The sequence below is a fragment of the Macaca nemestrina genome, chromosome 18, assembly GCF_043159975.1.
Source record: "Macaca nemestrina isolate mMacNem1 chromosome 18, mMacNem.hap1, whole genome shotgun sequence".
Classification (NCBI taxonomy): Eukaryota; Metazoa; Chordata; class Mammalia; order Primates; family Cercopithecidae; genus Macaca; species Macaca nemestrina.
Genome location: NC_092142.1, coordinates 66,437,233 through 66,460,290, shown reverse-complemented (window position 1 = coordinate 66,460,290; position 23,058 = coordinate 66,437,233). Strand labels below are relative to the sequence as shown.

General features: G+C 55.2%; 1 protein-coding gene across 10 annotated transcripts; it reads left to right on the top strand.

The window, feature by feature from the left end:
* Window positions 1-384: 384 nt before the first annotated feature.
* LOC105491425 (zinc finger DHHC-type containing 1) lies at window positions 385-22,355 on the top strand. 10 transcript variants are annotated; one of them, XM_011757833.3, is made up of 12 exons: window positions 385-699; window positions 8,986-9,032; window positions 10,273-10,616; window positions 15,655-15,830; window positions 17,307-17,408; window positions 17,819-17,943; window positions 18,032-18,190; window positions 18,439-18,551; window positions 21,224-21,306; window positions 21,496-21,589; window positions 21,714-21,774; window positions 21,881-22,355. In XM_011757833.3, the coding sequence occupies exons 3-12, from the start codon at window positions 10,341-10,343 to the stop codon at window positions 22,162-22,164; spliced, it is 1,473 nt and encodes a 490-aa protein (XP_011756135.2). In that variant the 5' UTR covers window positions 385-699; window positions 8,986-9,032; window positions 10,273-10,340; the 3' UTR covers window positions 22,165-22,355. The 10 variants fall into 10 exon arrangements, with proteins under 10 accessions (XP_011756135.2, XP_024651693.1, XP_011756137.2 ...); XM_024795925.2 differs by having other exon boundaries at window positions 21,694-21,774; XM_011757835.2 differs by having other exon boundaries at window positions 386-699; window positions 10,371-10,616.
* The last annotated feature ends 703 nt before the right edge of the window (window positions 22,356-23,058 follow it).

Sequence of the window (23,058 nt, the reverse complement as noted above, 5' to 3'; positions counted from 1 at the left end):
TTTAGTGGTGTAATTTATTTGTCTAGATCTGTTTGCCCCTTAACCTGTAAACTCCCGGAAGGATCACGATATTCTGGATGTTCCAGAACATACGCTCATCGAAGTGTAAAGGTTGATTGGGGTTGGGGGAGGTCTCTTCTTGAGAGCGATGGTCTCAGGATAGAAACTGGAAGGGGGCGCGTTTGAGATGTTAGGATTTCAGGAAGACAAGCTGTGACTCGGGAGTAGGGAAAAGTGGATTTTCTAGACGAAAGGTTAGGCAGAATCTGGGAATGGTCCGACTGGGGCACCAAGGGGGCCCCTGGCAAGCCCCGCCTCGGCCGGAGGACCGGCGCGGAGTGACGCAGCGCGGTTTGGCCGCTGTGGGGCGCCGTAGCCCGCGCCGTTGTCAGGGGAACGGGCCCAGCGCCGGACGAAGCCCATCCAGTCTGGGCCTGGCCTGGCCGCCCCGCAAGCCTGCTGGAACCGGAGCTGGAGCCGGAGCTGGAGCCAGAGCCAGAGCCCGAGGACTCGCCGGCCCAGTCTCCGTCCGGGATGGGGCCCCGCTCCCGGGCGCGTTGCCGCCCAGTCCCGGGGACCGTCCCTACCGCGAGGGTCTGAAGCGCGGCTGCCCCGGGGAGGGTGGAAGGCCAGGCGTGGGGCCCGAACCTCTGGCTGACCTTGGCAGGGCCCATCTGGCACGGCCGCCGCGGCGCGCAGGTGAGGAGTCCCCGCCCGGTTTCTCACCTCGGAGCCTGGCTTGAGCCACGGGGTCGCGGATGCTGCCGCCTGGCCAGCTTTGGGCTCACTTCCGCCTGGAGCTGGTGGCCTGAGTTCCAGGGCCCGGGCAGAGCGCGGGGCTTCCTTTTAGCATGCATCAAGTTCACAGATCTTCCTTGAGCGCTCACTCTTTGCCAGGCTCTGTGCCAGGCGTGGGCACAGAGGACTCCGAACAGACGTGGCCCGTCTCCAGAACCCAGAGCATTAAGGAAGGTGGCTGGGAAGCAGGTGTCATATATGACTAAAGTGATTTCAGGTCGGGTTAGGCTCTCTGGTATTGAAATCTAGGGGTTGGTCATGGAGGGTCTGTTTTAAAAGGAAACCATGGGAAGAGTTTTTAATTTTTTTCCTTTTTTTTCTTTGAGACGGAGTTTTGCTCTTGTCGTCCAGGCTGGAGTGCAGTGGCACGATCACGGGTCATTGCAACCTTCGCCTCCCGGGTTCAAACGATTCTCCTGCCTCAGCCTCCCGAGTCTGGTGTTACAGGTGCCTGCCACCACACCCGGCTAATTTTTGTATTTTTGGTAGAAACGGGGTTTCAACATGTTAGCCCTGGTGGGACTAACATGGACTTGAACTGGACTTGAACTCCTGACCTCAGGTGATCCACCCTCCTCGGCCTCCCAAAGAAGAGTTTGGATGAGTTTCACATTTGAAAAGCTCATTTCACTCTGGCTGCTGAACAGCATGGTTGTGACAGGACATACTGGGAAGTCAGCTGAGGGCCATCCTAGTTCTGCCAATCTAGCTGTGCCTCCTAAAATAACTCATTTAGTGCCTCTGAGCCTCAGTGTTCTCATGATGGGGGTGGATGTTCTGCGTGTTTTTTATGAGAAAGTGAGAGGCCAGTCACATCTGAAATCAATGACTACAGGGATCTGCAAGAATGGTTGGAAATGATAGGACCTTCCTTAGAGCTCTGTGAAAATTGAATGAGTGAATTCCACTGAAGCAGTGCCTGGCACAGAATAAGTGCCCTCTAAATGCTGGTGTTGGTTATTATCATGCAAACACTGTAGGAGAGCAATGCTGGTGGTTTGGATTGGGGTAATGGCAGCAGAGATGGTAAAAAAGTGGCTTGACTTCCTTTACTGAAGGAGAGCTGGGTTCAGACCTGGGCTGAGGGGTGGTCTCTGCTTTTGTGGAACTGTTGGTTCACTGTGGGAGATGGGTTTATAAACAGATAATCACCATGAGATGCAGTAAAAGCAACAGTGGTGCTTAATTAGCCAGATTGTTTTGTTTTGTTTTTGTTTTTCTTTCTTTGTTCTGTCACAACTTTGTTCTTAATGACTGTTGCGCTGGGTGTTCCCCAAGGCTGGCTCCTGCAGTCATATGAGTTGATTTCCTGGTTGAAATCAACAACCTTGGCCTCTCTTCATTGGCCTTGTTTCTATTCTGTGTTACTCCCTCCTTCTTGTCCCCTTTCCTTGGCTTCATTTGTATCCCAATTTGCAATGGTTGCTTCAGGAGGAGAATGGCACAGAAAATGTTTGCAAACCATGTCGACTCAGGAATAATTGGGGTTTCAAGCTTTTCTTGCCATGGCATCAGACCTTTTTTTTTTTGACAGAATCTCGCTCTGTTGCCCAGGCTGGAGTGCAACGGCGTGATCCCGGCTCACTGCAAGCTCGACCTCCTGGGTTCAAGAGATTCTCCTGCCTCAGCCTCCTGAGTAGCTGGGATTACAGGCGCCCACGACCATGCCCAGCTAATTTTTGTATTTTTAGTAGAGACGGGGTTTCACCATGTTGGCCAGGCTGTTCTCGAACTCCTGACCTAAGGTGATCCGCCCGCCTCGGCTTCCCAAAGTGCTGGGATTACAGGCATGAGCCACTGCGTCCGACCAGCATCAGACTTCCGCCTGTTATGAGAGAGAAAGCGAGGGCCCAGCTACCTCTGAGACCAGTGACTGGAGAGGTCTTTGAGAACAGCTTGAAGTTCCAGTTTAGTTTTCGGTAGTTGTGTGATGTGCATCCGTTAGTTGAACTAGAGCTGCTTCTCAGAATTTTAAGGTCAGAGACTTCTCTGGCACCTGTGGGGAATTTTAATAAACGAAGTACTCGTCCCTAAACAATCTTTTGTAAATGACTTTTGTGCTGTAAAGCACTGTGTACCGTGAAATGTTTTCTGTCTAGCTTCTCTTTAGGTAGTTCAACTGGGCATCTGTTAAATCTCAGTGAAAATTATTTCAAAAGCAGATCCTGGGGGAAACAAAGTTCATTTAGGAATACTCATAGATAGAAAATCTCCCGACTGGATGGTGGTTTATACTTGTAATCCCAGCCCTTTGGGAGGCCAAGGTGGGAGGCTTGCATAAACCCATGAGTTTGAGGTTACAGTGAACGATGATCATACCACTGCACTTCCAGCTTGGGCGACAAAGAAGGATCCTGTCTCTAAAAAAAAAAAAAAAAAAAAAAAAAAAGGGGGTAGGCTGGGCGCCGTGGCTAAGAGGCCGAGACCAGCCCAGCCAACATGGTAGAATCCCATCTCTACTAAAAAAAAAAATTAAAAAGTAGCCGGGCGTGGCGGCTGGCGCCTGTAATTCCAGCTACTCGGGAGGCTGAGGCAGGAGAATCACTTGAATCCAGGAGGCGGAGGCTGCAGTGAACCAAGATCGCACCACTGCACTGCAGCCCAGGCAACAAGAGTGAAACTCCGTCTTAAAAAAAAAAAAGTGAAGAAAAGAGAAGAAAATCTCTCACACTGGCCAGGCGTGGTGGCTCATGGGCTGGGCGCAGTGGCTCACGCCTGTAATCCCAGCACTTTGGGAGGCCGAGGCAGGCAGATCATGAGGTCAGGAGATCGAGACCATCCTGGCGAACACGATGAAACCCCGTCTCTACTAAAAATACAAAAAAATAAGCTGGGCGTGGTGGTGGGCGCCTGTAGTCCCAGCTCCTCAGAAGGCTGAGGCAGGAGAATGGCTTTAACCCGGGAGGTGGAGCTTGCAGTGAACCGAGATCCCGCCACTGCACTCCAGCCTGGGCGACAGAGCCCCAGACTCTGTCTCAAAAAAAAAAAAAGAAAAGAAAGAAAAAAGAAAATCTCTCACATGGAAACCACAAATCCTCTAGCAAAAGGACAAGATGCATGGGAACAAAAGTTTCCTGTGGAGTGCACTTTCCCTTTGGGTTCTGGGAGTCTCTGGTAGCTGAGTTGGCTCTGGCCAAGGATGAAGCAGGTCCTGCCTAGCAGCTCCTCTGTTGTGCTGTCTGGTTGTGTGATTCCAGCTTTGACAAGAACCCTAACAGCTCATAGGAAGTTCTATGGCTTTTCCTCATAGCTCTGTAGCTGAGCATCTTAGAATTGCTTTCAAGAGTGAGAAAACATTTCACTAAAACCAAGCACCCTTGTTAGGTAGGAATTCTTTGTCTGGCATGATAACAGGGCTCTAGATCACACGAGTGTGTTTCGTCCACAAGGCAGCTCAGTGGGGCCTGGAAGGCAGGAGGTGACATCCCCCAATCGTTTATTATTTGACATACTTTTTGTTTTCAAAAGCAGTACATGCTCATGATAAAATAAATAAATAAATAAATAAATAAATATATATATATATATATATATACACGAAGGAGTACCAGGAAATGCAATTTCTGTCTTACAGCTCTTGGACCACTAGATCTCCTTCCTAGGGGCTGCTCCTGTGTTTGGTTTCTTGCATTTCATTCTGGAGACAATCTATGCATATAGGAATGTAGATGTTTATGCATCTGTCCCCCTCCCCCACTTTTTTTTTTTGAGACAGAGTCTCGCCTGTTGCCCAGGCTGGAGTGCAGTGGCGCGATCTCAGCTCACTGCAACCTCCGCCTCCCAGGTTCCAGCGATTCTCCTGCTTCAGCCTTCTGAGTAGCTGGGACTACAGGCCCGTGCCACCACGCCCAGCTAATTTTTGTACTTTTAGTAGAGATGGGGTTTCACCAGGTTGACCAGGCTGATCACAAACTCCTGACCTCAAGTGATCCACCCTCCTCGACCTCCCAAAGTGTTGAGATTACAGGCATGAGCCACTGCGCCCGGCCCTCTTTGTTTTTATTCACTTGGTAGCTCCATCTACAAGTGTTCTTCGTCTTGCTTTTTCACTTAATTGTGTATCAAAGATTACTTCATCCATTTTTTTTCTTTTTTTATCCGTTATTTTTGATGCTGCCTAGCATTTTATTGTGTGGATGTGCCATAGTTTATTTATATTATCTTTTGTCCTTTATTATTTCAAATAATGCTGCAATAAATCTTTGTGAGTATATGTATAAGATAAATACCTAGGAATGGAATGTCTGGGTCAAAGGGCATCTATGTTCTAAAGTTTCGCCAGACTTGGACATTGCCAAATTGCTTCACTGAACTTTGTTTAAAGATGAGTATAGAAGAGATCCAAAGAAGTGAATCTGTGACATTTGCCTCAATGTTCCTCAGTCTGTGAGTGGCAGCTCGGGAACCAGAAAAGGGCTCTACTCCAGGCTCAGCCCTCTTCCTTTGGTCCCACCTGTCTCTCCCCATTGGTGGTGCAGGGCCCTCCAAGTGTCTGCTTCAACCCTCTCCCTTTCTCCTCTGACCCCATCACCCTGCCCTCCCAGTTCCTTGTCCTTTCCTGGGAAACCCTCTTTAGTAATTGACTTGATTCTGAAGCCCTCAGGTAGCTTGCAACAATCCAGGGATGCCCACAGTCTCTCCAGGGCTGGTACTTTTCACCTTGGTGTGGTTTCTTTGAGAGTGCTAGGCAAGAATTTCAGAACAATATTCCTAAATGGTTTTTTTTGTTGGTAGCAGAGGTGGGCATGAGGAAAGTGGTCACTCATGTAACTATAATGTAGTTCATAATGAGAACTTAAAATGTTAAGATTTCCTTCCTTTGACTTAAATTAAGTCAAATGAATTGTATAAATTAAGGTACCCAAATGAAGTATAAATTAAGGTACCCAGGCAGGGCATGGTGGCTCACGCCTGTAATCCCAGCTCTTTGGGAGGCCGAGCCAGGTGGGTCATCTGAAGTCAGGAGTTCTTGAGACCAGCCTGGCCAACGTGGTGAAACTCTGTCTCTACTAAAAATATAAAAATTAGCTGGATGTGGTGGTGCACGCCTGTAATCCCAGCTACTTAGGAGGCTGAGGCAGGAGAATTGCTTGAACCTGGGAGGTGGAGGTTGCAGTGAGCTGAGATCGAGCCACTGTACTCCAGCCTGAGCGACAGAGCGAGATTCAGTCTTAAAATAATAATAATAATAATAATAATAATAATAATAATAATAAATTAAGGTAGCCTAACCTTATACTGAAAACACCATCTAAGGCTTTTTGCAAGTGAATGTTAACGTGAACAGATTACTGTCATCCTGCCAATGGCTTCCATCTTGCGGGGGACAAGGGAGGGGCCTCCACAGCCCTTCCTGCCTGCCTCAGTAGCCAGGTGGGTCCTTGGCTTACCCAGGCCACAGGACCCCCTCCTTCCTGTCTTCCCTTTATCACCACCAGCCTGACTCTCTATGGTTTGTTCTGTGGCAGTAGAAGGTACATGAAGAATGTTTTCCCAAGGCCGTGTACCTCTGAACCCTGCAAAGATGCATCTGGGGGTAGCCAGGTGGGCAGCAGGGAGCTTGTGGGCTTCACCACCACCTTCTGACCAGCTTCTCCCAAAGCACAGAGCTGCTGGGCTCCCTGCTGGGCTGCTGTGGTACCGCTTCCCCCGTGCCCTTCTCCCCACTGGCTAGAAAGTTTTCCAAAGCACCCTGAGCTATTGGGTCACTCTCATGCCTTAAGCCTGCTTTGCCTCCCTGTGGCTCTTCCAGCAGTGCCCATGTGTCCTCACGTGGCCTTCTAGGCCCCCTGAGATCTGAGCCCTGCAACTTCTTCGGTCCCATCTCTCACTGGGTCCTGCCCTCCCCTCCCTCCTTCCCCTAACCCCCGCCCCCGCAACCTGTCCACCCTGTGTTCTGTCACATTGGATGGCTGGCCCTTGCATGGGCTGCCAAAATGCCCACTCACCACTGCCCTGGTTTCTGTTTGTGTCTGTCTGGGTCCCAGAAAAGAAGCCCCTGAGGGCATGCACCTGGTTTCATCTGTGTTTACATCCTAAGTACGCAGGCTGGGCCCCGATAAGTGCTGACTGGCCAAGGTCAGAGGGTGCCAGCTGGCCACGTTGTCGGGGAACAGAGCCACATGTCTTTCAATCTGGTCTCCTAGAGAAGTGCTGAGAGGGGAGCAACAGCCAGAGAAGTCCCGGGGTCTGGTGACAGTGTTTGGTCCCATCCATGGCCTGGAAGCCCCATAATTGGATTCTCTCCGACCTCCCAGCCCTTTTAATCAAAATCTTTTGGGCCGAAGGAATTTGTGGCCACCAGCTCTGCAGGAGAAAATGTCAGCGGGCCGGGCGCGGTGGCTCACGCCTGTAATCCCAGCACTTTGGGAAGCCGAGGCGGGTGGATCACGAGGTCAGGAGATCGAGACCATCCTGGCTAACACGATGAAACCCCGTCTCTACTAAAAATACAAAAAATTAGCCGGGCATGGTGGCAGACACCTGTAGTCCCAGCTACTCGGGAGGCTGAGGTAGGAGAATGGCGTGAACCCGGGAGGCGGAGCTTGCAGTGAGCCGAGATCGCGCCACTGCACTCCAGCCTTGGCAACAGAGCGAGACTCCGTCTCAAAAAGAAAAAAAAAAAAAGAAAATTTTGTCAGTGAAGAGTGGGCTGGCCTGGGCATGCCTGTGGGCCAGCCTGGGCGTCTATTCCAGAATGCTGCCTCTGCCGAGGGAGGTCTGCCCAGCAGCACCATCCCCATTTCCACAGCCTCAAACAAGTGCTCGCTTCCTGGACCAAGGGGGTATCCTGATTTGGAGTCAGAGGCATCCCCAAGGCTGTATGTGGCGGGTGCCTGGCTGCAGATGGTGACTCCTCCTGCCTCAGGAGTCCGGGATACAGCAGCGCTGGGGATACAGAGCGCCGGATCAGCCGCATGCCTCTGTTTTGCTCTTTGGAAACTCCTGCAAGGTGTAGGGTTGTTTAGGTTTGGGGATGGCAAAAGGAGAGCCAGACTTTAGGAATTCCAAATTCATGGATTCCTTTCAAAGTAGTTGCGCTGGTGATGGTGTCACTGGAGAGCTGATGTGCAAGCCACAGGGATTGGCCCCAGAGCAGAACCATCTAGCCCAACTGTATTCACAGGGCTTGACCTGATGACCTTTGACATTTCCACAATACAAGGACAAAGATTTGCTATCTTTGGGGGACTTGCAAAAGAAAGTGAGGGCTGGGATACTGGGTCATGCATGTAATCTCAGTGCTTTGGGAGGATAAGGTGGGAAGATCGCTTGAGCCCAGCAGTTGGAGACCAGCCTGGGCAACATAGTGAGACTGTCTCTGCAAAAATAAAAAATAAAGAGCTAGGCATGGCGACACGCCACTGTAGTTCTAGCTACTCAGGAGGCTGAGGCAGGAGGATCACTTGAGTCCAGGAAATTGAAGCTTCAGTGAGCTATCATTGTGCCACGACACTCCAGCCTGGGTGACAGCACAAGACCCTGTTTCAAAAACAAAAAACAAAACAAAACAAAACAAAGCAAGGCCAGGCACAGTGGCTCACGCCTATAATCCCAGCACTTTGGGAGGCCAAGGCTGACAGATCTCTTGAGTCCAGAGTCCAAGAGTTGGAGAACACCCTGGGCAACATAGTGGGACCCGGTCTTTACAAATAAAATAAAATAAAATAAAAAAGCCAGGTACATGCCTGTAGTTGCAGCTACTCTGGAGGCTGAGGTGAGAGGATCACTTGAGCCTAGGAGGTCAAGGTTACAGTGAGCTGTGATGGTGCCACTGCACTCCAGCCTGGGCAACAGAGCAAGATCCTGTCTCAGAAGAAAAAAAACCCTAAACCCAAAACCAAAAAACCACCAGCTGAATCCCTGGGGAAAAACTTAAGTCCTCCATTTAGTTTTGAGACCTCTGGGGGACTACTCAGAGGTCACTTCAAATAATGCTAGGCTTGGCCTGCAGGAAGCTCTGAGCCTCAGGTTGGCTGAAGGGCAGGGTGGCTAGGAGTGAGTGTCTGGCAGTCAGGGTGGTAGCCAGCCAGCAGCGGGAGATGGGCTGCGGGAGGCATGGGTTCACGAGCCTGTAGAAAGCGGGCAGGGCTGGATGGATGGAAGGCAGGGGAAAGCGGGCCAGATGGCTTAGGGTGGACCAGGATTCCATACCATTTACTGTGCCCACGTTTCCTTTTATTTCAGATGTTTTCAAGTCAGCAAACATTTACTGAGGATCTACTGTGTACAAGGTACAATTCTGGGTGCCTGGGGGAAGGGACATAGGGGACAGAGATGAATAAACCCCACCCAGCACATTTGCTGCCTTTGGGGAAAGCTGTCCTAATGGGGGCAGACATGGGGATTGCAAAGCATCCCAAATGGCAAAGTAATTTGCCCAACAATGGCTTAGCATAAGGACCCCCTGACTCAGGGAGTCAGGGAAAGCTTCCTGGATGAGGCAATGCTTGCAGTTGGCTCTGAAGATCAAGCCTCATTCTGTGGACTGAGAAGTGAGAAAGGTGATCCAGGCAGATGCACTGAGTGGGGGTCTGCGGCACCCTTTCTGCTTAGGTTCCCTGTCTCATGGGCAGAGGCTCCTGAAAGGAGAGTTTAGCTACCAGGGTTTTAGCCCCAGCTCCTGGCTTTCCCACCACGAGTGCAGAGCTGGCCTGTCTCCCAGGTATGGCGCTGCCTGCCTGGGCTGTTGTCCCATCTTGGGCCCAGATCTTGGGGTTGGGGGTCTTCCTTCTGTAGCCCACCCCTTCCTGCCTGGCCTTCATCTCTGGCCACTGGGCCAGCTGTCTGGCTAGAGGGTGGCAGGTGGAGGGGGTGGTTGATGCCATCTGGTGGTCTGCCTCTGAGTCCAAGAGCATTAGCCCAGCTTTCTGTACAAAACTGTACACCAGGCCCAGATTTACTTAGAGAAACATGGTCATTTCTGCTGCTGAAGGGAACTAAAGAGGAATCCTTCCCTCCCTCTCGTGAGCTGGCCCCTCCCCAGCCAAGAACCCTCAGGCAGCATGGGGCAGAGCTTCAGGCTCCCCCAGTCCTAAAGGGATTTTGTGTCCACTGTGGGGCAGAGGGCAGATCCTCCTTCTGGGCGCCCCATTCCCCGTTTCCCTGAGCAAAGGATAGCGGGGGTGTCTGACACTTGGATTTGGACCTCAGGAAGGAGGTGACTAATCCTAACAGAATCAGCATGTGTTCTCATCACACTGGCCCCGGCCTGATATTGTTACCAGATGAGAACATGTCTTATTGGGTTTAACTGCGATGGCTGTGGAGACAGCCCTTTGAGTAACAGGCAGCAGCACTGTGTCCTGAATAAACCCTGGGTCCTCTTACCTTGTCCTGGCCAGGCTGGGGCCAGGGTTTGCTTTGGGCTTTGAGACAGCAGCCCACTCCCAGCCTTTCCCCACTGCCCGTCTCTATCGTGCTAGGATGCCAGTATCCCCGGCAGAGTAGCTGGGAGATGGTTTTATGTTGCAGTCTACTCCCCCTTGCTGAAACCTGGCTGCAGACACCGGCCCTGGGCTCCAGCCCGGCCTCTTGGGCTAATGCTCGCTCTACTGTTTCTCCCTCTGGAGATGAACATCTGCAACAAGCCCTCCAACAAGACTGCCCCTGAGAAGAGTGTGTGGACAGCGCCGCCGGCACAGCCCAGCGGACCCTCCCCCGAGCTGCAGGGCCAGCGATCCCGCCGGAATGGGTGGAGCTGGCCCCCTCACCCGCTCCAGATTGTGGCCTGGCTGCTGTACCTCTTCTTTGCTGTGATCGGCTTTGGGGTCCTTGTTCCCCTCCTGCCTCACCACTGGGTGCCTTCTGGCTACGCTGTATCCTTGGGAAAGCATGGGGCTGGTGTGTGGAAGTGGGGAGGCAAAGGATGGCCGGCACAGCGGAGGCCCAAAGCCAGGTTCAGAGCCTCGGGGAGCACAGTCAGGGGAGCAGAGCAGGGTGGGCCCAGTCCTGGGGACCTGCTGCTTCCCATCCTGGCCTCCAGCCTCCACCTGACCTCTCCCCCGATAGGGTGAGTGGGCATGCCTAAAATACCTAGGAGCATGTCAAGCCCTGCAAGGATGTGAATCCTGTCCGCGGAGGCACCACAGGAGCAGTTGTAGAAGGAGGAGCCTCAAACCATCCTGACACTAACTGTGTTCAAAGCTGAACAAAGGACGAAGTAGGGAGTAATTAGTCCATTTATCAAAGAATTTTTCACTTTTCAAAGAGTCACCATAGAATTCTTTTACATGGTAAGTGTCCTGGTGCCTTTAAAATATGGTTTTATTTATGGACAGACTGTGCCCAGGACTGTTTATGGGCACATTGATTCTGTAAATCAGACCCTTTTAGAGTGAGGTTGAATGTGACAAGAGATGGGATGGAGATACCCCGGAGGCTCCTGGGAATAGTGACAAACCCAGACTTGCCTGAGCCCAGTGGTGTGATTGCCCCGTCCCTGGCCACAGCCCCCAGGAGCAGAGGATGTGGCTGCAAAGCCAGGGGGTTGCAGTGAAGCAGGCATCTCTGTGCTCCTTTCCGGAGAGTTCCTATTTGAGTGTCCTTCACGAAGATGACTCCTGTGGGGAAGGTGAGGGCGGCCTAAGGGTGGTTGGCAGGGATAAGCCTGAAAGCCTGGGACATCGAGCCTGTGGTGAGCTCTGTCCCTGCTCAGCACCTTCAGAGCTGCACAGGACCGAGCAACTCCTGCCAGCTCTGTGGGTCTCAGCCTCATCCTCTGTCTGATGGGAAGGCTCCTACCAGGAGCACTTTAAGATATATGTGAGCACTAGAATTCATTAAGCCACAAACGTGAACGTGCTCTTTTGGGAAACCACAAAGCCCTGGGCTGGCGAGTGACAGGGTAGGTGTGTGGAGGGGGACCCTAGAGGAGGTTGTCTTCCTTAGACACAGCAGTGCCATCTGGGGGCTTCTTGTTCACTAGAGCCCAGGGGCTGGTCATCAGTTCTGTGAATGGAAAACTGGACTTTCCCTGAGGTGACCAACAGGCCTTAGTGCTGTTAAGTCATGGGACATGGGAATGCATCATGGGACATTCCTCCTGTGATCTGGAATGGACACGCCCCTCACTAGGGATCACCTGAGTTTCTGCCATCAGGATACCTGGGAAACCAGATTAACCAGATAAACAACCCCATGGCTTGGACAAGCAGAAGCAAAGCAAATCATGATAAACAGAAGGCAGTAGCATTTATTAAACCCTTCCATGTGCCAGGCCCTGCGTCAGCCACTTTACATGAATGATCTCATTTGATCCTCATAGTCATCCTGTAAGGAGGTATTCTCCCCATTTCCTAATGAAGAAGCTGGGCACAGAGGTTCCATGACTTCCTAAGATCACATAGCAGGCACCCAGTGAGGCCAGATGGGCTGCTCAGGAAGCCTGACTGTCATGAGAGGGACGGTTTGAGGACTCTGTCTCCACATTCAGGGTTTGTCTGCTCTGGGCAATGCAGAAGCTCACAGAGCCACCTGGTTTGCGCCTGACCAGCCTGTACGCTCTCCTTCCTTCCATCAGAGCCTTCTCCTTTCTGCAGGCTCTCTCAGGTCCCCTGAGGAGTGAGGTAGGATCATAGTGGGTACCAGGTACCCACCTTGGGCCTGGAACTGGCCTGGGCCTTAGGGATGCAAGCTGAGCCCTAGGATGCTGGGCCCCTGGCTGAAGGGAAGGCTGGTGCACTGGAGATGGTGATCACGCCACATGGTGAGTTCAGCAGATTGTGAGGGCAGGTGGAGGCCACCTACACCAGCATCACCGTGTGTCCACAGGCACACTCGAGGCCTGTTGCTCCCCTCCTTTCCCACCCCAGCTCTCCCCACATGCTCTTGGCTCTCCCCCTTCCTACCTCACTTAAATCCAGTCAGTCATCCAGCCCTGTTGATTTTGCCTCCTAAATAGACATTGAATTGGTTCCCGGTTTCTGCCACTGCCAGCTGCCTCTCTTCCCTGGATGACCGCTGAGTTTCTAAACGGGTCCCCCACACACGCTCTCACCTCGGCCAACCCATCTGCATTCCTGCCCTTTCCAAAAACCAAATCTGATAATGTTGCGCCCCAGCTCCAGGCTTTCTAATGGTTTCTTCCTGCCGTAAGCAGTGAGGCCCAAGGCCCGGTGCGATGGTTCACACCTGTAATCCCAGCATGTTGGGAGGCGGAGGCGGATGGATCACCTGAGGTCAGGAGTTCCAGACCAGCCTGGCCAACATGCGAAACTCTGTCTCTACTAAAAATACAAAAATTAGCCAGGCGTGGTGGCACATGCCTGTAATCCCAGCTACTTGAGAGGCTGAGGCTGGAGAATCACTTGAACCCAGAGGGCGAAGGCTGCAGTGAGCCGAGATAGTGCCATTGCACTCCAGCCTGGGCAACAGAGAGAGACCCTGTCTCAAAAAAAATAAAGAAATGAGGCTCAACATGGCATCAAGGCTCTGCATTCTGGACTCTGCCTCTCTCCCCCATTTCCTCTGATGTGATTTTCCCTGTCCTCTTCTGTTTCCACGGCACTGGTCTCTGCCTGGAATCCCCTTGCCTCTCTCCCTGCTCCCAACACCCAGCTAAATTAGAGGTCGAGAACTAGAAGCCCATGGGTGAGTCCAGCCTGCAGATTTGTTTTTTTGAATTGAAGGATAGTTAACAAAGAAAATGCACAGATCTTAATGTTCCTTCTATAGGCATGTTTTTTAAATTATTTATTTCCTTAACATTTAAACATTGAGAGATCTCATAAAAATCCAGACTTCTGGTTCCTTTTGAGAAGCCAGAAATTGGCCACACAGACCCTCATTCTTGCATTCGTGCAAGACAGCCGTGAGCTGGAGGCACACTTCAGCCAAACTGCTGGTTGGCACTCCACATGTTCCCCACAGCCACAGTCCCTAGCCAGGCCCCCTTTCCTCTTTACCTGCCAGGTCCCTGGAATCCATTCTTCTCTAAGTCTCAGCTGAGACAATACTTCCTCAGGTAAGCCTTCTGGACCCCTTCAGACTAGATGAGGTCACTTGGTTACAAACTGGCATATCCATGAACTTTCTTCATTGTAATTAACCCATTATTTGATTGATAGCCATGTTTTTGGGTGGGAGTGGTGGCCTGTAATCCCTGCACTTTGGGAAGCCAAGGCGGGCAGATCACCTGAGGTCAGGAGTTCGAGACCAGCCTTGGCCAACATGGTGAAACCTTGACTCTACTAAAAATACAAAAATTAGCCAGGCGTGGTGGCAAGTGTCTGTAATCCCAGCTACTCAAGAGGCTGAGGCAGGAGAATCACTTGAACCTGGGAGACAGAGGTTGCAGTGAGCCAAGATCACGCCATTGCACTTCAGCCTGGGCAACAGAGCAAGATTCCGTAAAAAAAAAAATCCATGTTTTCCACCAGACTGCAGTCTCTTCAGTGCTGGGGACTCTTGCCCCTGCCATATCCCTCAGTGCCTATCACAACAAAAGACCTCAGTAGACAGCTGAATGAATGACCCCAGGAGTGAGGCAGGAGAAGAGTTGGGGCAGGCAGGGAGTAAATGTTTGCCCTCATTCAGTGTCTGAAGAGTGGATGGCATGGTGAGCACAGTAGCTGGTGATAGCAGAGAGGTTTGGGAGGAGCCAGAGGAAAGGGACCTTGGCACCGAGCAGAGGAGTGAATTTCAGCCAGAGAGCTCTTGAGACCCACTATAGGAGTGCAAGCAAGCAGAGAGGGCTTTGGGTCTGAGCTTTTAAAAACTTTATCTGCGACCGTGTGAAGCACAGACTCAAGGGAACTCAGGAGGGGAGAGTTGGGAAGCTATAGAGTGGCACAGGCAAGAGATGAAGACTTGGCCATAGGGATAGAAGGGGCAGTGATGGCCACGGGATTGTCTCTCTCAGCTGTGCTGTGGCACACTAGGGCGGAGCCTGGTTTATGCGGATATCTAGAGAAATTTGGCTGCTGGGAGGAGAAGGAAGGGAGGAAGAGAGATTGGACAGCTGATGAATGAAGGATGGCAGATGGATGATGGGTAGATCATGAATGATGGAGGGATGATATCTGCCTGGCTAGCAAGAGGACGAGTGCAATTTTGGGCTGAAGCAGGTGGGATCAAGGGAGGGAGAGTGGATGGCTGCCTGGGTGGAATCTATGGGTGAATTTTTACACATCAGACTTTGTAGCAAATTGTCAGCAAACTTGTCTCCTGCATTTGGCCCAGTCATTGAGCAGATAGGTCCTGGAAGAGCTGTGTTTCAGCTTCAGAGACTAGCCATGCTGCCCCTGGCCAGGCCCTGAACATAGCTGGCCATCCCAGACACTCAGCCCAGGACTCCAAGTGCCTAGATTCTTGGTAGGGGAGGTAGCAAGTGTCCGAGCCCCTGTCTGCAAGGGGTTCTCCATCTGGCCCAGCTACTGAAAAGGGGGATGGCTGCATCCCTCTTGGAAGTGACTTCCTATGAAAGCAAGATAAGCAAGCTTTAAACTTCAGGTTCTTGGGCCTTAGGTGGGGTTGATCTCTTTCAGTCTCACATCATCATTTGGAATCTGAAACCAGAAACCGGCCTGAGGTCAGACCAGCTAGGGCCTGCACCAGGCCTGGAGCAGTGAGGCCAGGACTCTGCGATTGGGCACCAGGACTCTGCGACAGCAGGCACTGCTGGCTGGCTGTGGACTCCTTTCCTAGATGGCCCCTCCCCCTTTCCATTTGGGGCACAGGGGTCACCTGGAGAGGTCTGATGAGGAGGCTCTGAGGGACTGGAGGTAGGAGGTGGCACAGGCAGAGAATCTGCACAAAGCAGGCTGGCATGGCAGTGGGGAGTTCTCTGGCTGCAAGGAGTGGGGTAGGACTCCCAGCTGGCAGAGTGCGGAGTGAGTCTTTAACCTGCTGGGCCAGTGCATGGGCGCCATCTTTGCCGGCCACCTTGTGGTGCACCTGACCGCCGTCTCCATCGATCCAGCAGATGCCAACGTACGAGACAAGAGCTATGCGGGGCCCCTGCCCATCTTCAACCGAAGCCAGCACGCACATGTCATTGAAGACCTGCACTGCAACTTGTGCGACGTGGATGTGTGAGTGTGTGTGGGTGCGTGTGGCTGCCGAGTGTGCTATGGGGTGCACGGTGGAGAGGGGGTGCCGGGGCTTCACAGCCATCCCTGATGCCTCAGAACCCTCATGTTTTATGCAGTCAAGAACCTTGATGGCGTGACAGAGAATTGGGTTCCTGAGAAGGTGAAGAGAAGGTGATTGGAAACAGAAGATGAGGAGTAGTATTCCAGCAGTTAAAGGAGGAAACATTTGGCCCTGCCCAAACATTTCTAATGAGCAGCTCTGCCAGTGATAGCCCCACATCTCTTGCCAGTATTCCCATTTAGGGGTGGGCAGGGGCGTTGATGCCTGAGACTGTGTGCTGAGCTCTTCCTGCAGCCACCCTGCCTGGTTTTCTCACTTCATGGAGGAGGAAGAGCCCAGCACTTACAAAGGCTGATAGGCCAGACATAGCCACTGATAGCGGAGCCAGATTTACACCTGGGCGGCCAGGCCCCCAAGCAGATACTGGTGCCCTGGCCTACCCAGGAGGAGTCTGAGGCCCAGGGGGGGCAGGTGGCTTGCTAAGGTCCCTCTGCTAACATGAAGGAGTCAGTACGTGCTGCACCCCTACCCCCTTGGCTGGTCCCAGCTGCCTCTCTAGGGGCCCCTCTCCACCCTTCTGGAGCCCCACAGTCTCCAGGTCTCTGGTGGGGGATCAGGGATGGGGACATGGCCCAAGGCCAGCCCCCGCAGGAAGCCTGTTGAAGGGGTCTGTCTGCAGACTGAGCAAGCCCCTAGCCTTTAGGCGCCAAGGACTTCCTGCCATTCACTGGGCACCCGCCAGCACACTTTCCAAGCGATTGCTCCAGAAGCTGCTGCCCATTGCAGGGCTCTGCCCTGTTCTGGTGGAGGGGTTGTGCCTTTGGGCCTGCCCTGTGCCTCCCTGGGCTGGGAGACTACCCTGAGCCCCTGTGGTGAGCATGCTCATGCGGATGGCGGCCTGCACTTCTTTTGCCTCTTTTCTGTTAGTCCACACAGACTGAAGTTTCTGGGAAAATGCCAGTACCATTCCCATAGAATGGCAAGGAAACAGGGACCCACTGCCGGAGGTGTCCGGAAGGGCAGTGCAGGCCCTGGGCCCCACACCTTGCTGTCTGCAGCTCCCTGGGCCCACACCTGCATCTTCTGCCTTCTCTCAGGGTTCTTTGCCTGGAAAGGACGCCCATTTTCCGTTTCATGGTGCATCAGCTAGGCGCACAGTCCCGGAGCAGGAGGGGTGCACCTCCTTACCCCTCCTGCGGCTCCTGGGGTCCCCCAGCTCTTGGGAGCGCTGCCTCCTCCAGGGACCCCACCCCGCAGCGCCTGCAGAGGGCGCGCGCGCTCCTCGTCGCCTCGCTCGGGGCTGTCTCAGGCCTGGCGCTTCGTCCTTCCACGGACCCCACTCAACCGCCCCGACCGGCCGGGCCGCAAAGCGGGGAATAAGCCGGCCGACCGCGCTGTGCCCCCTCTCCCTGCAGGAGCGCTCGCTCCAAGCACTGCAGCGCCTGCAACAAGTGCGTGTGCGGTTTCGACCATCACTGCAAGTGGCTCAACAACTGTGTGGGCGAGCGGAACTACCGGTGAGGAAAGCCTGGCCGCACGGGGGCCTGGGGATGCACTGTCTGAGGGTGGGAGCCACAGACCTTGCAGCCCGCATGGCAGGCTGGCAGGGATGGGGATACTTAGAGGACCTGTGCCCATTTTATGCGGGGGTGCTGCCCAGAGAGAGATGCTCCTGGGTGCCGGCTGAGATGGCCAAGTGTGGGCCTGGAATCTTCCACCGAGCTGGCCCAGAGAAAGGTGGGCTGCCTGATGGGGTGGCCACCCGTCTTCAGTTTTGCTGTATGCCTTTGACTTCTGGGGAGTTGGGGCTGTGGGGTCACCCTCAGCCCTCTGAGCCCGTAGCAATGACCCTACAGCCCCAACTCCTATGAGCCCTCCGAGGCGCTGGAGCTCCCGGGAGCTGACAGCTACCCATGGCTGGGCCCAGGCTCTTTCTACATAGTGTTGCATCCGCTTTACTGGGTGTCCTGCTCCTGGTGCTGGTGGCCACATATGTCTTTGTGGAGTTCTTTGTCAACCCCATGCGGCTGCGCACCAACCGACACTTTGAAGGTCAGTTTAGGCTCCGGGCCTATTCTCACCCCCAACCCTGGTCACCTGTCACGTCCCCGGCTGAGCACACGCTGTCTGTGCCTTGCAGTCCTGAAGAATCACACGGATGTGTGGTTCGTGTTCCTGCCCGCTGCCCCCGTGGAGACCCAGGCCCCTGCCATCCTGGCCCTGGCTGCCCTGCTCATCCTTCTGGGCCTGCTGTCCACAGCCCTCTTGGGGCACCTGCTCTGCTTCCACATTTATCTCAGTAAGTGCCTCCCGCACCTGCCTTCCAGAGCGCAGGGGTCCTCAGATTGCAGGAAGGTGCCCAGTTGGACAGTGGAGCCTGAAACCATGCCCCTGCCCAGTATGGGCTCGCTATGGTGGCCAGGTCTCACCCGATGGCTTCGTGTATTTGGGGACACTGGTTTCAGCCTGCGGCTGGTTGTCCTCCCTCCTGTTCTGAGCTCCAGGGTCCCCTTTCCACCACACTGAGCCCTCTCTTCCCCTCACCAGTGTGGCACAAGCTCACCACCTATGAGTACATCGTGCAGCACCGCCCACCACAGGAAGCCAAGGGGGTTCACAGGGAGCTCGAGTCATGTCCTCCCAAGATGCGGCCCATTCAGGTATAGAGGATGAGGGGTGGGAGGGGGCCTGGGTGGGGGGGGTGTTGGGCTGTGCACCAAGCAGCCAGTGAGGAGACAGGGCAAGGGAAGCAAGCCTGGAACAGCTGCTGGGGGCGGGGGTGCTGGGGGCGGGGGTGCTGGGGGCAGCAGGGACCAGGCTTGTGTTGAGCCTGTGCCTGCTCACCCAAGCGTGGGCACAGCCAGAGGGAGCCCTGTGTTTCCCGGACCCCACGTACATGCCTGCCCAGGCGCCAAGCATGCGCGGACGGCATGGGATGTGGGAGCCTGGAAGTAAGCAGGTTGGGGCTGCAGCAGGAGAGAGAGAGGGATGGACCAGCGACGGGGTCAGTGATGGGTGGCCAGGATGGAGCCATCATTTCTCCCCATCCATGACCTTGAGCATTTATGCCCATTACCCTAATTTATGCTTAGAACAGCCTCTGTTGTAGATGTGCATACTGAGGCCTAGAAGGTTAACCACAAGCTGGGTCTGGGAAGAGTTAAGGTCTCCATGCTCTGGCCAGCCTGGCCAGAACAGTGGCTGACCAGCCTATCCCCATTCCCACGCCCCCTGGCTTCCTGAGGTCAGCAGCTGGGGTGGGGGTGATCCAGTCCTCAGAGGAGCCCCTAGGGACTAGAAAGGCGGGGCCCAGGCAGGCTTTGCTGGGGGAAGGCTGAGCCCTGGATCCCGAGGCCTCATGGCAACTGGACACAAACAGAGGCTGGTGGGTGGGCTGGGGAGGGCCTAGGACCCCGCCTCTCCTGTTCTTGTCGCCAGGGCTGGACACTGCTTGTGGGCCAGGCTGCCAGGACTGGGCAGGCCTGGGCCTGGGGCGTGCTGGCTGTGGGTGGCGACTCCGCTGTTACACCACCGTATACCTGCCCCGGTGCTGGGCTCTGATGGTGGCAGCTGTGCTGGGGAGAGGGTACTGTCTCCAGCCCCACATCAAGAGGAGACGGAGGCCCAGATAATCAGGCAGGAGACTTTCTCAAGCCTCACAGGTAGCACCCACTGAGTCAGGGCAGGCTCTTCGGCCTTGCCCTGCCAAGGCTTTGGGGCCAAATGTAGCCATAGCAAAGACATTTAATTTCTGTTCTGTCCATCTGCAGTGACTCGAGGGAGGCAAACCCGGGGGACAGGAGTGATGTTCTTGTCCCTTTTTACAAAGCAGAGAGCTGAGGCTGAGGGCCCAGTACCATTCAGGAATGTACAGGGTTTTGAAAGTCTCTGAGGAAGGATCGTCTGGACAGCCATGGCGAGAGAGGACAGGGCTCTGAGTGGGGACTCACTAGGGACGCTTCCAGACTTCCGGAGCTGGCTAGGGCCTGGCGCCTGTCCCATCCTGGCCCCTCAGCTTCTGAGACCTCCTCTACTGCTGCCCCCTCGTCTGCTCCCCCATCTGGAGCCCAGGGCCCCCCAGTGGGCTTTGCCCCTCTGCTGGCCCTAGAGGGTCACTGAGTCCACACTGGGGCAGAGAAGAGGTGTGGGGGAGAGTGATCTTGAGGTCCCCAGTCCCTGTGACTGGCCTCTAACCCCTGACCCCCGTGCCCCTCAGCCTAGGCTGGCGCTCCCACACCCCTCTCCAGAGCAGCAGCCAGGGCAGAGGTTGGGCGGGGCTGCTGGCTGGGCTCCTCCCCCAGATCTGTCAGGGCCCTGCAGGCAGCCACCCACCCCCACCCCAGCAGGAATGCAGGAGGGGCCCCTCTCTGGAGCCGTTGCCCCCAAACATAGGCTTGTTTTAGAGACGGCCTTGCTGTTACAGTGTCCTCTCTGCATTAGTCAGGACGCCTCCGTCTCCATGGAAACGGCTGCTGAACCCTGCGACAGCTGTCTGGGTGCTCCCGGCAAACCTTCCCCCCTCCGACCCCGCCCTGGACCAGCCCCCATCCCGCACCACGCCCTTTCTGGGCCTGCTTTCCCCCGGCTTTTGTTTCCTCACCTGGCGTCCTCCCCGGCAAAGCTGGGGGGAGTCCTGCGGGCGGGGGTGCAGGACTAGGCCACTCCTGCAACCCCCTGCCCTCAAGGCCCCTTTGCTTTCAGGGGTCGTGTCTGCACCCTCAGGGTTGCTGTGAAGATCAGGGCTTGCCTGTAAGCCCGGTGCTCAATGGGGCTGCGGCTCTGTTTATTCCACCACCTACTACCTTCCCTTTCGGCGTAGTGGCAGGGAGACCACCGCACATGCATTTACGCAGCCCCTTCTCGGCAGCCGGGATCGTGGCTGCTCCTTTGTGAGGGCGAGGGGTGCGCCCGGGACTCAGCTCTGCGGGAGCTGGTGGATGCACACTTAGGCCTGTTTCTCAGCCAGGGGAAAATAATTGGTTCAGAGGCTGGAGCCCTGGGGACGCCAGGAGCAGGTGCGGGCCGCTCTGAGCTTCCCACCACTCCCTGGCTGAGCCTCTCTAGGCCTATAGATCCATGGGGGCTGGGAGCCTTCCAGCAGGAGGCAGAGGCTGAATAAATGAGGTAAGGACCTGGGGATGAGGCAAGGGCCAGAAATAGGTGTTTTAAGCCTTACCCTACAGACGGGTTTTCCCAGCATGGCTAGGAGCCTGGCATGAGGCCTGAAATGACCCACAGAGGCCAGTGAGGGCAGGACTGCATGAGATCAGGGCTCAGGAGGCTCGGGAGCCACACCTGGCCTCCCAGCGTCCTTGACTCCCACCTTCCCCAGGAGATGGAGTTCTACATGCGGACCTTCAGCCATGTGCGCCCAGAGCCCCCTGGCCAGGCCAGGCCAGCAGCAGTGAATGCCAAGTGAGTGCAACCTGGGCATCTCCAGTTAGCATGGCAGGGCCATCGAGGCAGGAGAAGGCGGTAGGCTAAGGTTGGGGCATGGGTCTGGCCCTTGTCTGAGCTAACAGTGAGGGAAGCTTCTCTCAGCACCTCCAGTTGGGAGGGATTTGGGGAACAGAGCCCAGGCTTACCCTCCTGCTTCCCCCTCAGTCCCTCCCAGTTTCTTGCCACCCGTGGCCAAGCGGAACCTCCACCACCCTCTTCCCCAGACACTGTTGCCCTGCCTCCCCGGATCCGATCCCAGGTATGAGGGATTGTGCTGGGCCTCCGGTCCAGGTGGAGTGGGATAAAAATAAGCCTCTACCCTGGCGCTCACCTCTGCTTCTTTTGGCGATGTGGGGCCCTCAGTCTCCCCCGTGTCTCTGCAGAAAAAGAGGAAGAGGCGCGTGTATAAAGTGCGGACGTCTGAGACCTCGGATCGGGCGTCGGGTGAGCCTCTCCCTGTCCGGGTCCTGCTCTGGGAACTCGAGGGAGGGGAAGGCAGAGTCACAAGTGAGCCGCAGCCACTGGGCTCATGTTCCCTTCCCCTGCGCAGGGCCCAGGGCCCCCGGCCGCCGCTCCAGCTCGTCGACGGATTCCGCGGACGCCAGCCCTGTGCACGCTGCTGGCCCTGCTGGCGCCTACCACTCGGCGTCAGCAGAGTCCGTGGACGAGATACCAGTGGCGCAGACGCGCCTGGGCAGCGCCGCTCTGGCTGCCCCACGGGGCCAGGGCCGAGAGCCCACGCTGGCGCTGCAGGCGCGTGCCCCCGCCATTTTCGTGAGTCCGAGTAGCGGCGAGCCCGGGGCGCCGGGCGGCCGGGAGGCTGGTCTGGCTTAGCTGGGCCGAGAGACCGGAGGGCCGAGTTGGAGCGGCCGGCCCGACTCTCTATGCAACACCCCATCCTTGCCGCACCGAGTGCACTTTAGAGGCCTCTACGGCCGGCGGGATCGGCCTCCCTCCCCCACGACTCAGCAATACCCGCCCCACCGGCTGTGATGCTCCAATAAACTTTTTTATGCTTTTGCGGACGTCGTGCTTACTTTCTTAATGACAGGGGCCACGGACCATCCAGAAGCCCGACCCTGGCCAGTCGACCGGCGGTGGGGAGGGGGTCCCTGTACAGTAGGTGGCCACCCAGGCTGCCCTGTGGAGGTGCTCAGGTGCGTCTCGTGGTTAGGAAAGGCCTTAGATGGCGGCCTGGAGGAGGTTATTTTTTTTAAAGATGGGCTTTGGGCTGGGAGGCCGAGAGAAAGCAGGCTTTGGACTCCGAAAGAAGCAATGGGCACTGAGGCTGCGAGGTCCCGGGGAGGTGGCGGCGAAAGGAGGGGGCTGAGCCTGGAGGTCCCTGCAGCTTTTCCCTGCAGCAGGGCTGCCGTCGAATGCCAGCATGCTGGGGGTGGGCGAGTGCGATTCGCTCGTGGGGAATCTCCTCCCTTCTTCCCCACTGCTCCAGACTCTGAATCCTACCCAGGAGAGCACGGGAGTTGTGGCCTGGGGGTGCCACCCGTTCAGTGGATGGCAGTGCTCTTGAGCCAACCGTAGACCCCTGTCACTGAGGGAGAGCTCCTTCCCGATTCCCCAAACCCCACCAATGCCGCGCTGCAGCCCCCAGAAGGTCTCTGGTTGACTCTGGGGAGCTGGATCTCCCCTGGAGATTCGGGCCGCTTAGAGATTTAGGTAGATCCCAGGATGGGAGGCTGTTTCCTGAGGGGGCCGTCCGAAGACGCCCGC

Coding starts and splice junctions, on each gene's coding strand:
- LOC105491425 (XM_011757833.3), top strand. CDS start 10,341: ATGCTCGCTCTACTGTTTCTCCCTCTGGAGATGAACATCTGCAACAAG. Junction 18,191..18,438: donor CTGCTTCCACATTTATCTCA/GTAAGTGCCTCC, acceptor TCCCCTCACCAG/TGTGGCACAAGCTCACCACC. Junction 21,775..21,880: donor GACCTCGGATCGGGCGTCGG/GTGAGCCTCTCC, acceptor TCCCCTGCGCAG/GGCCCAGGGCCCCCGGCCGC.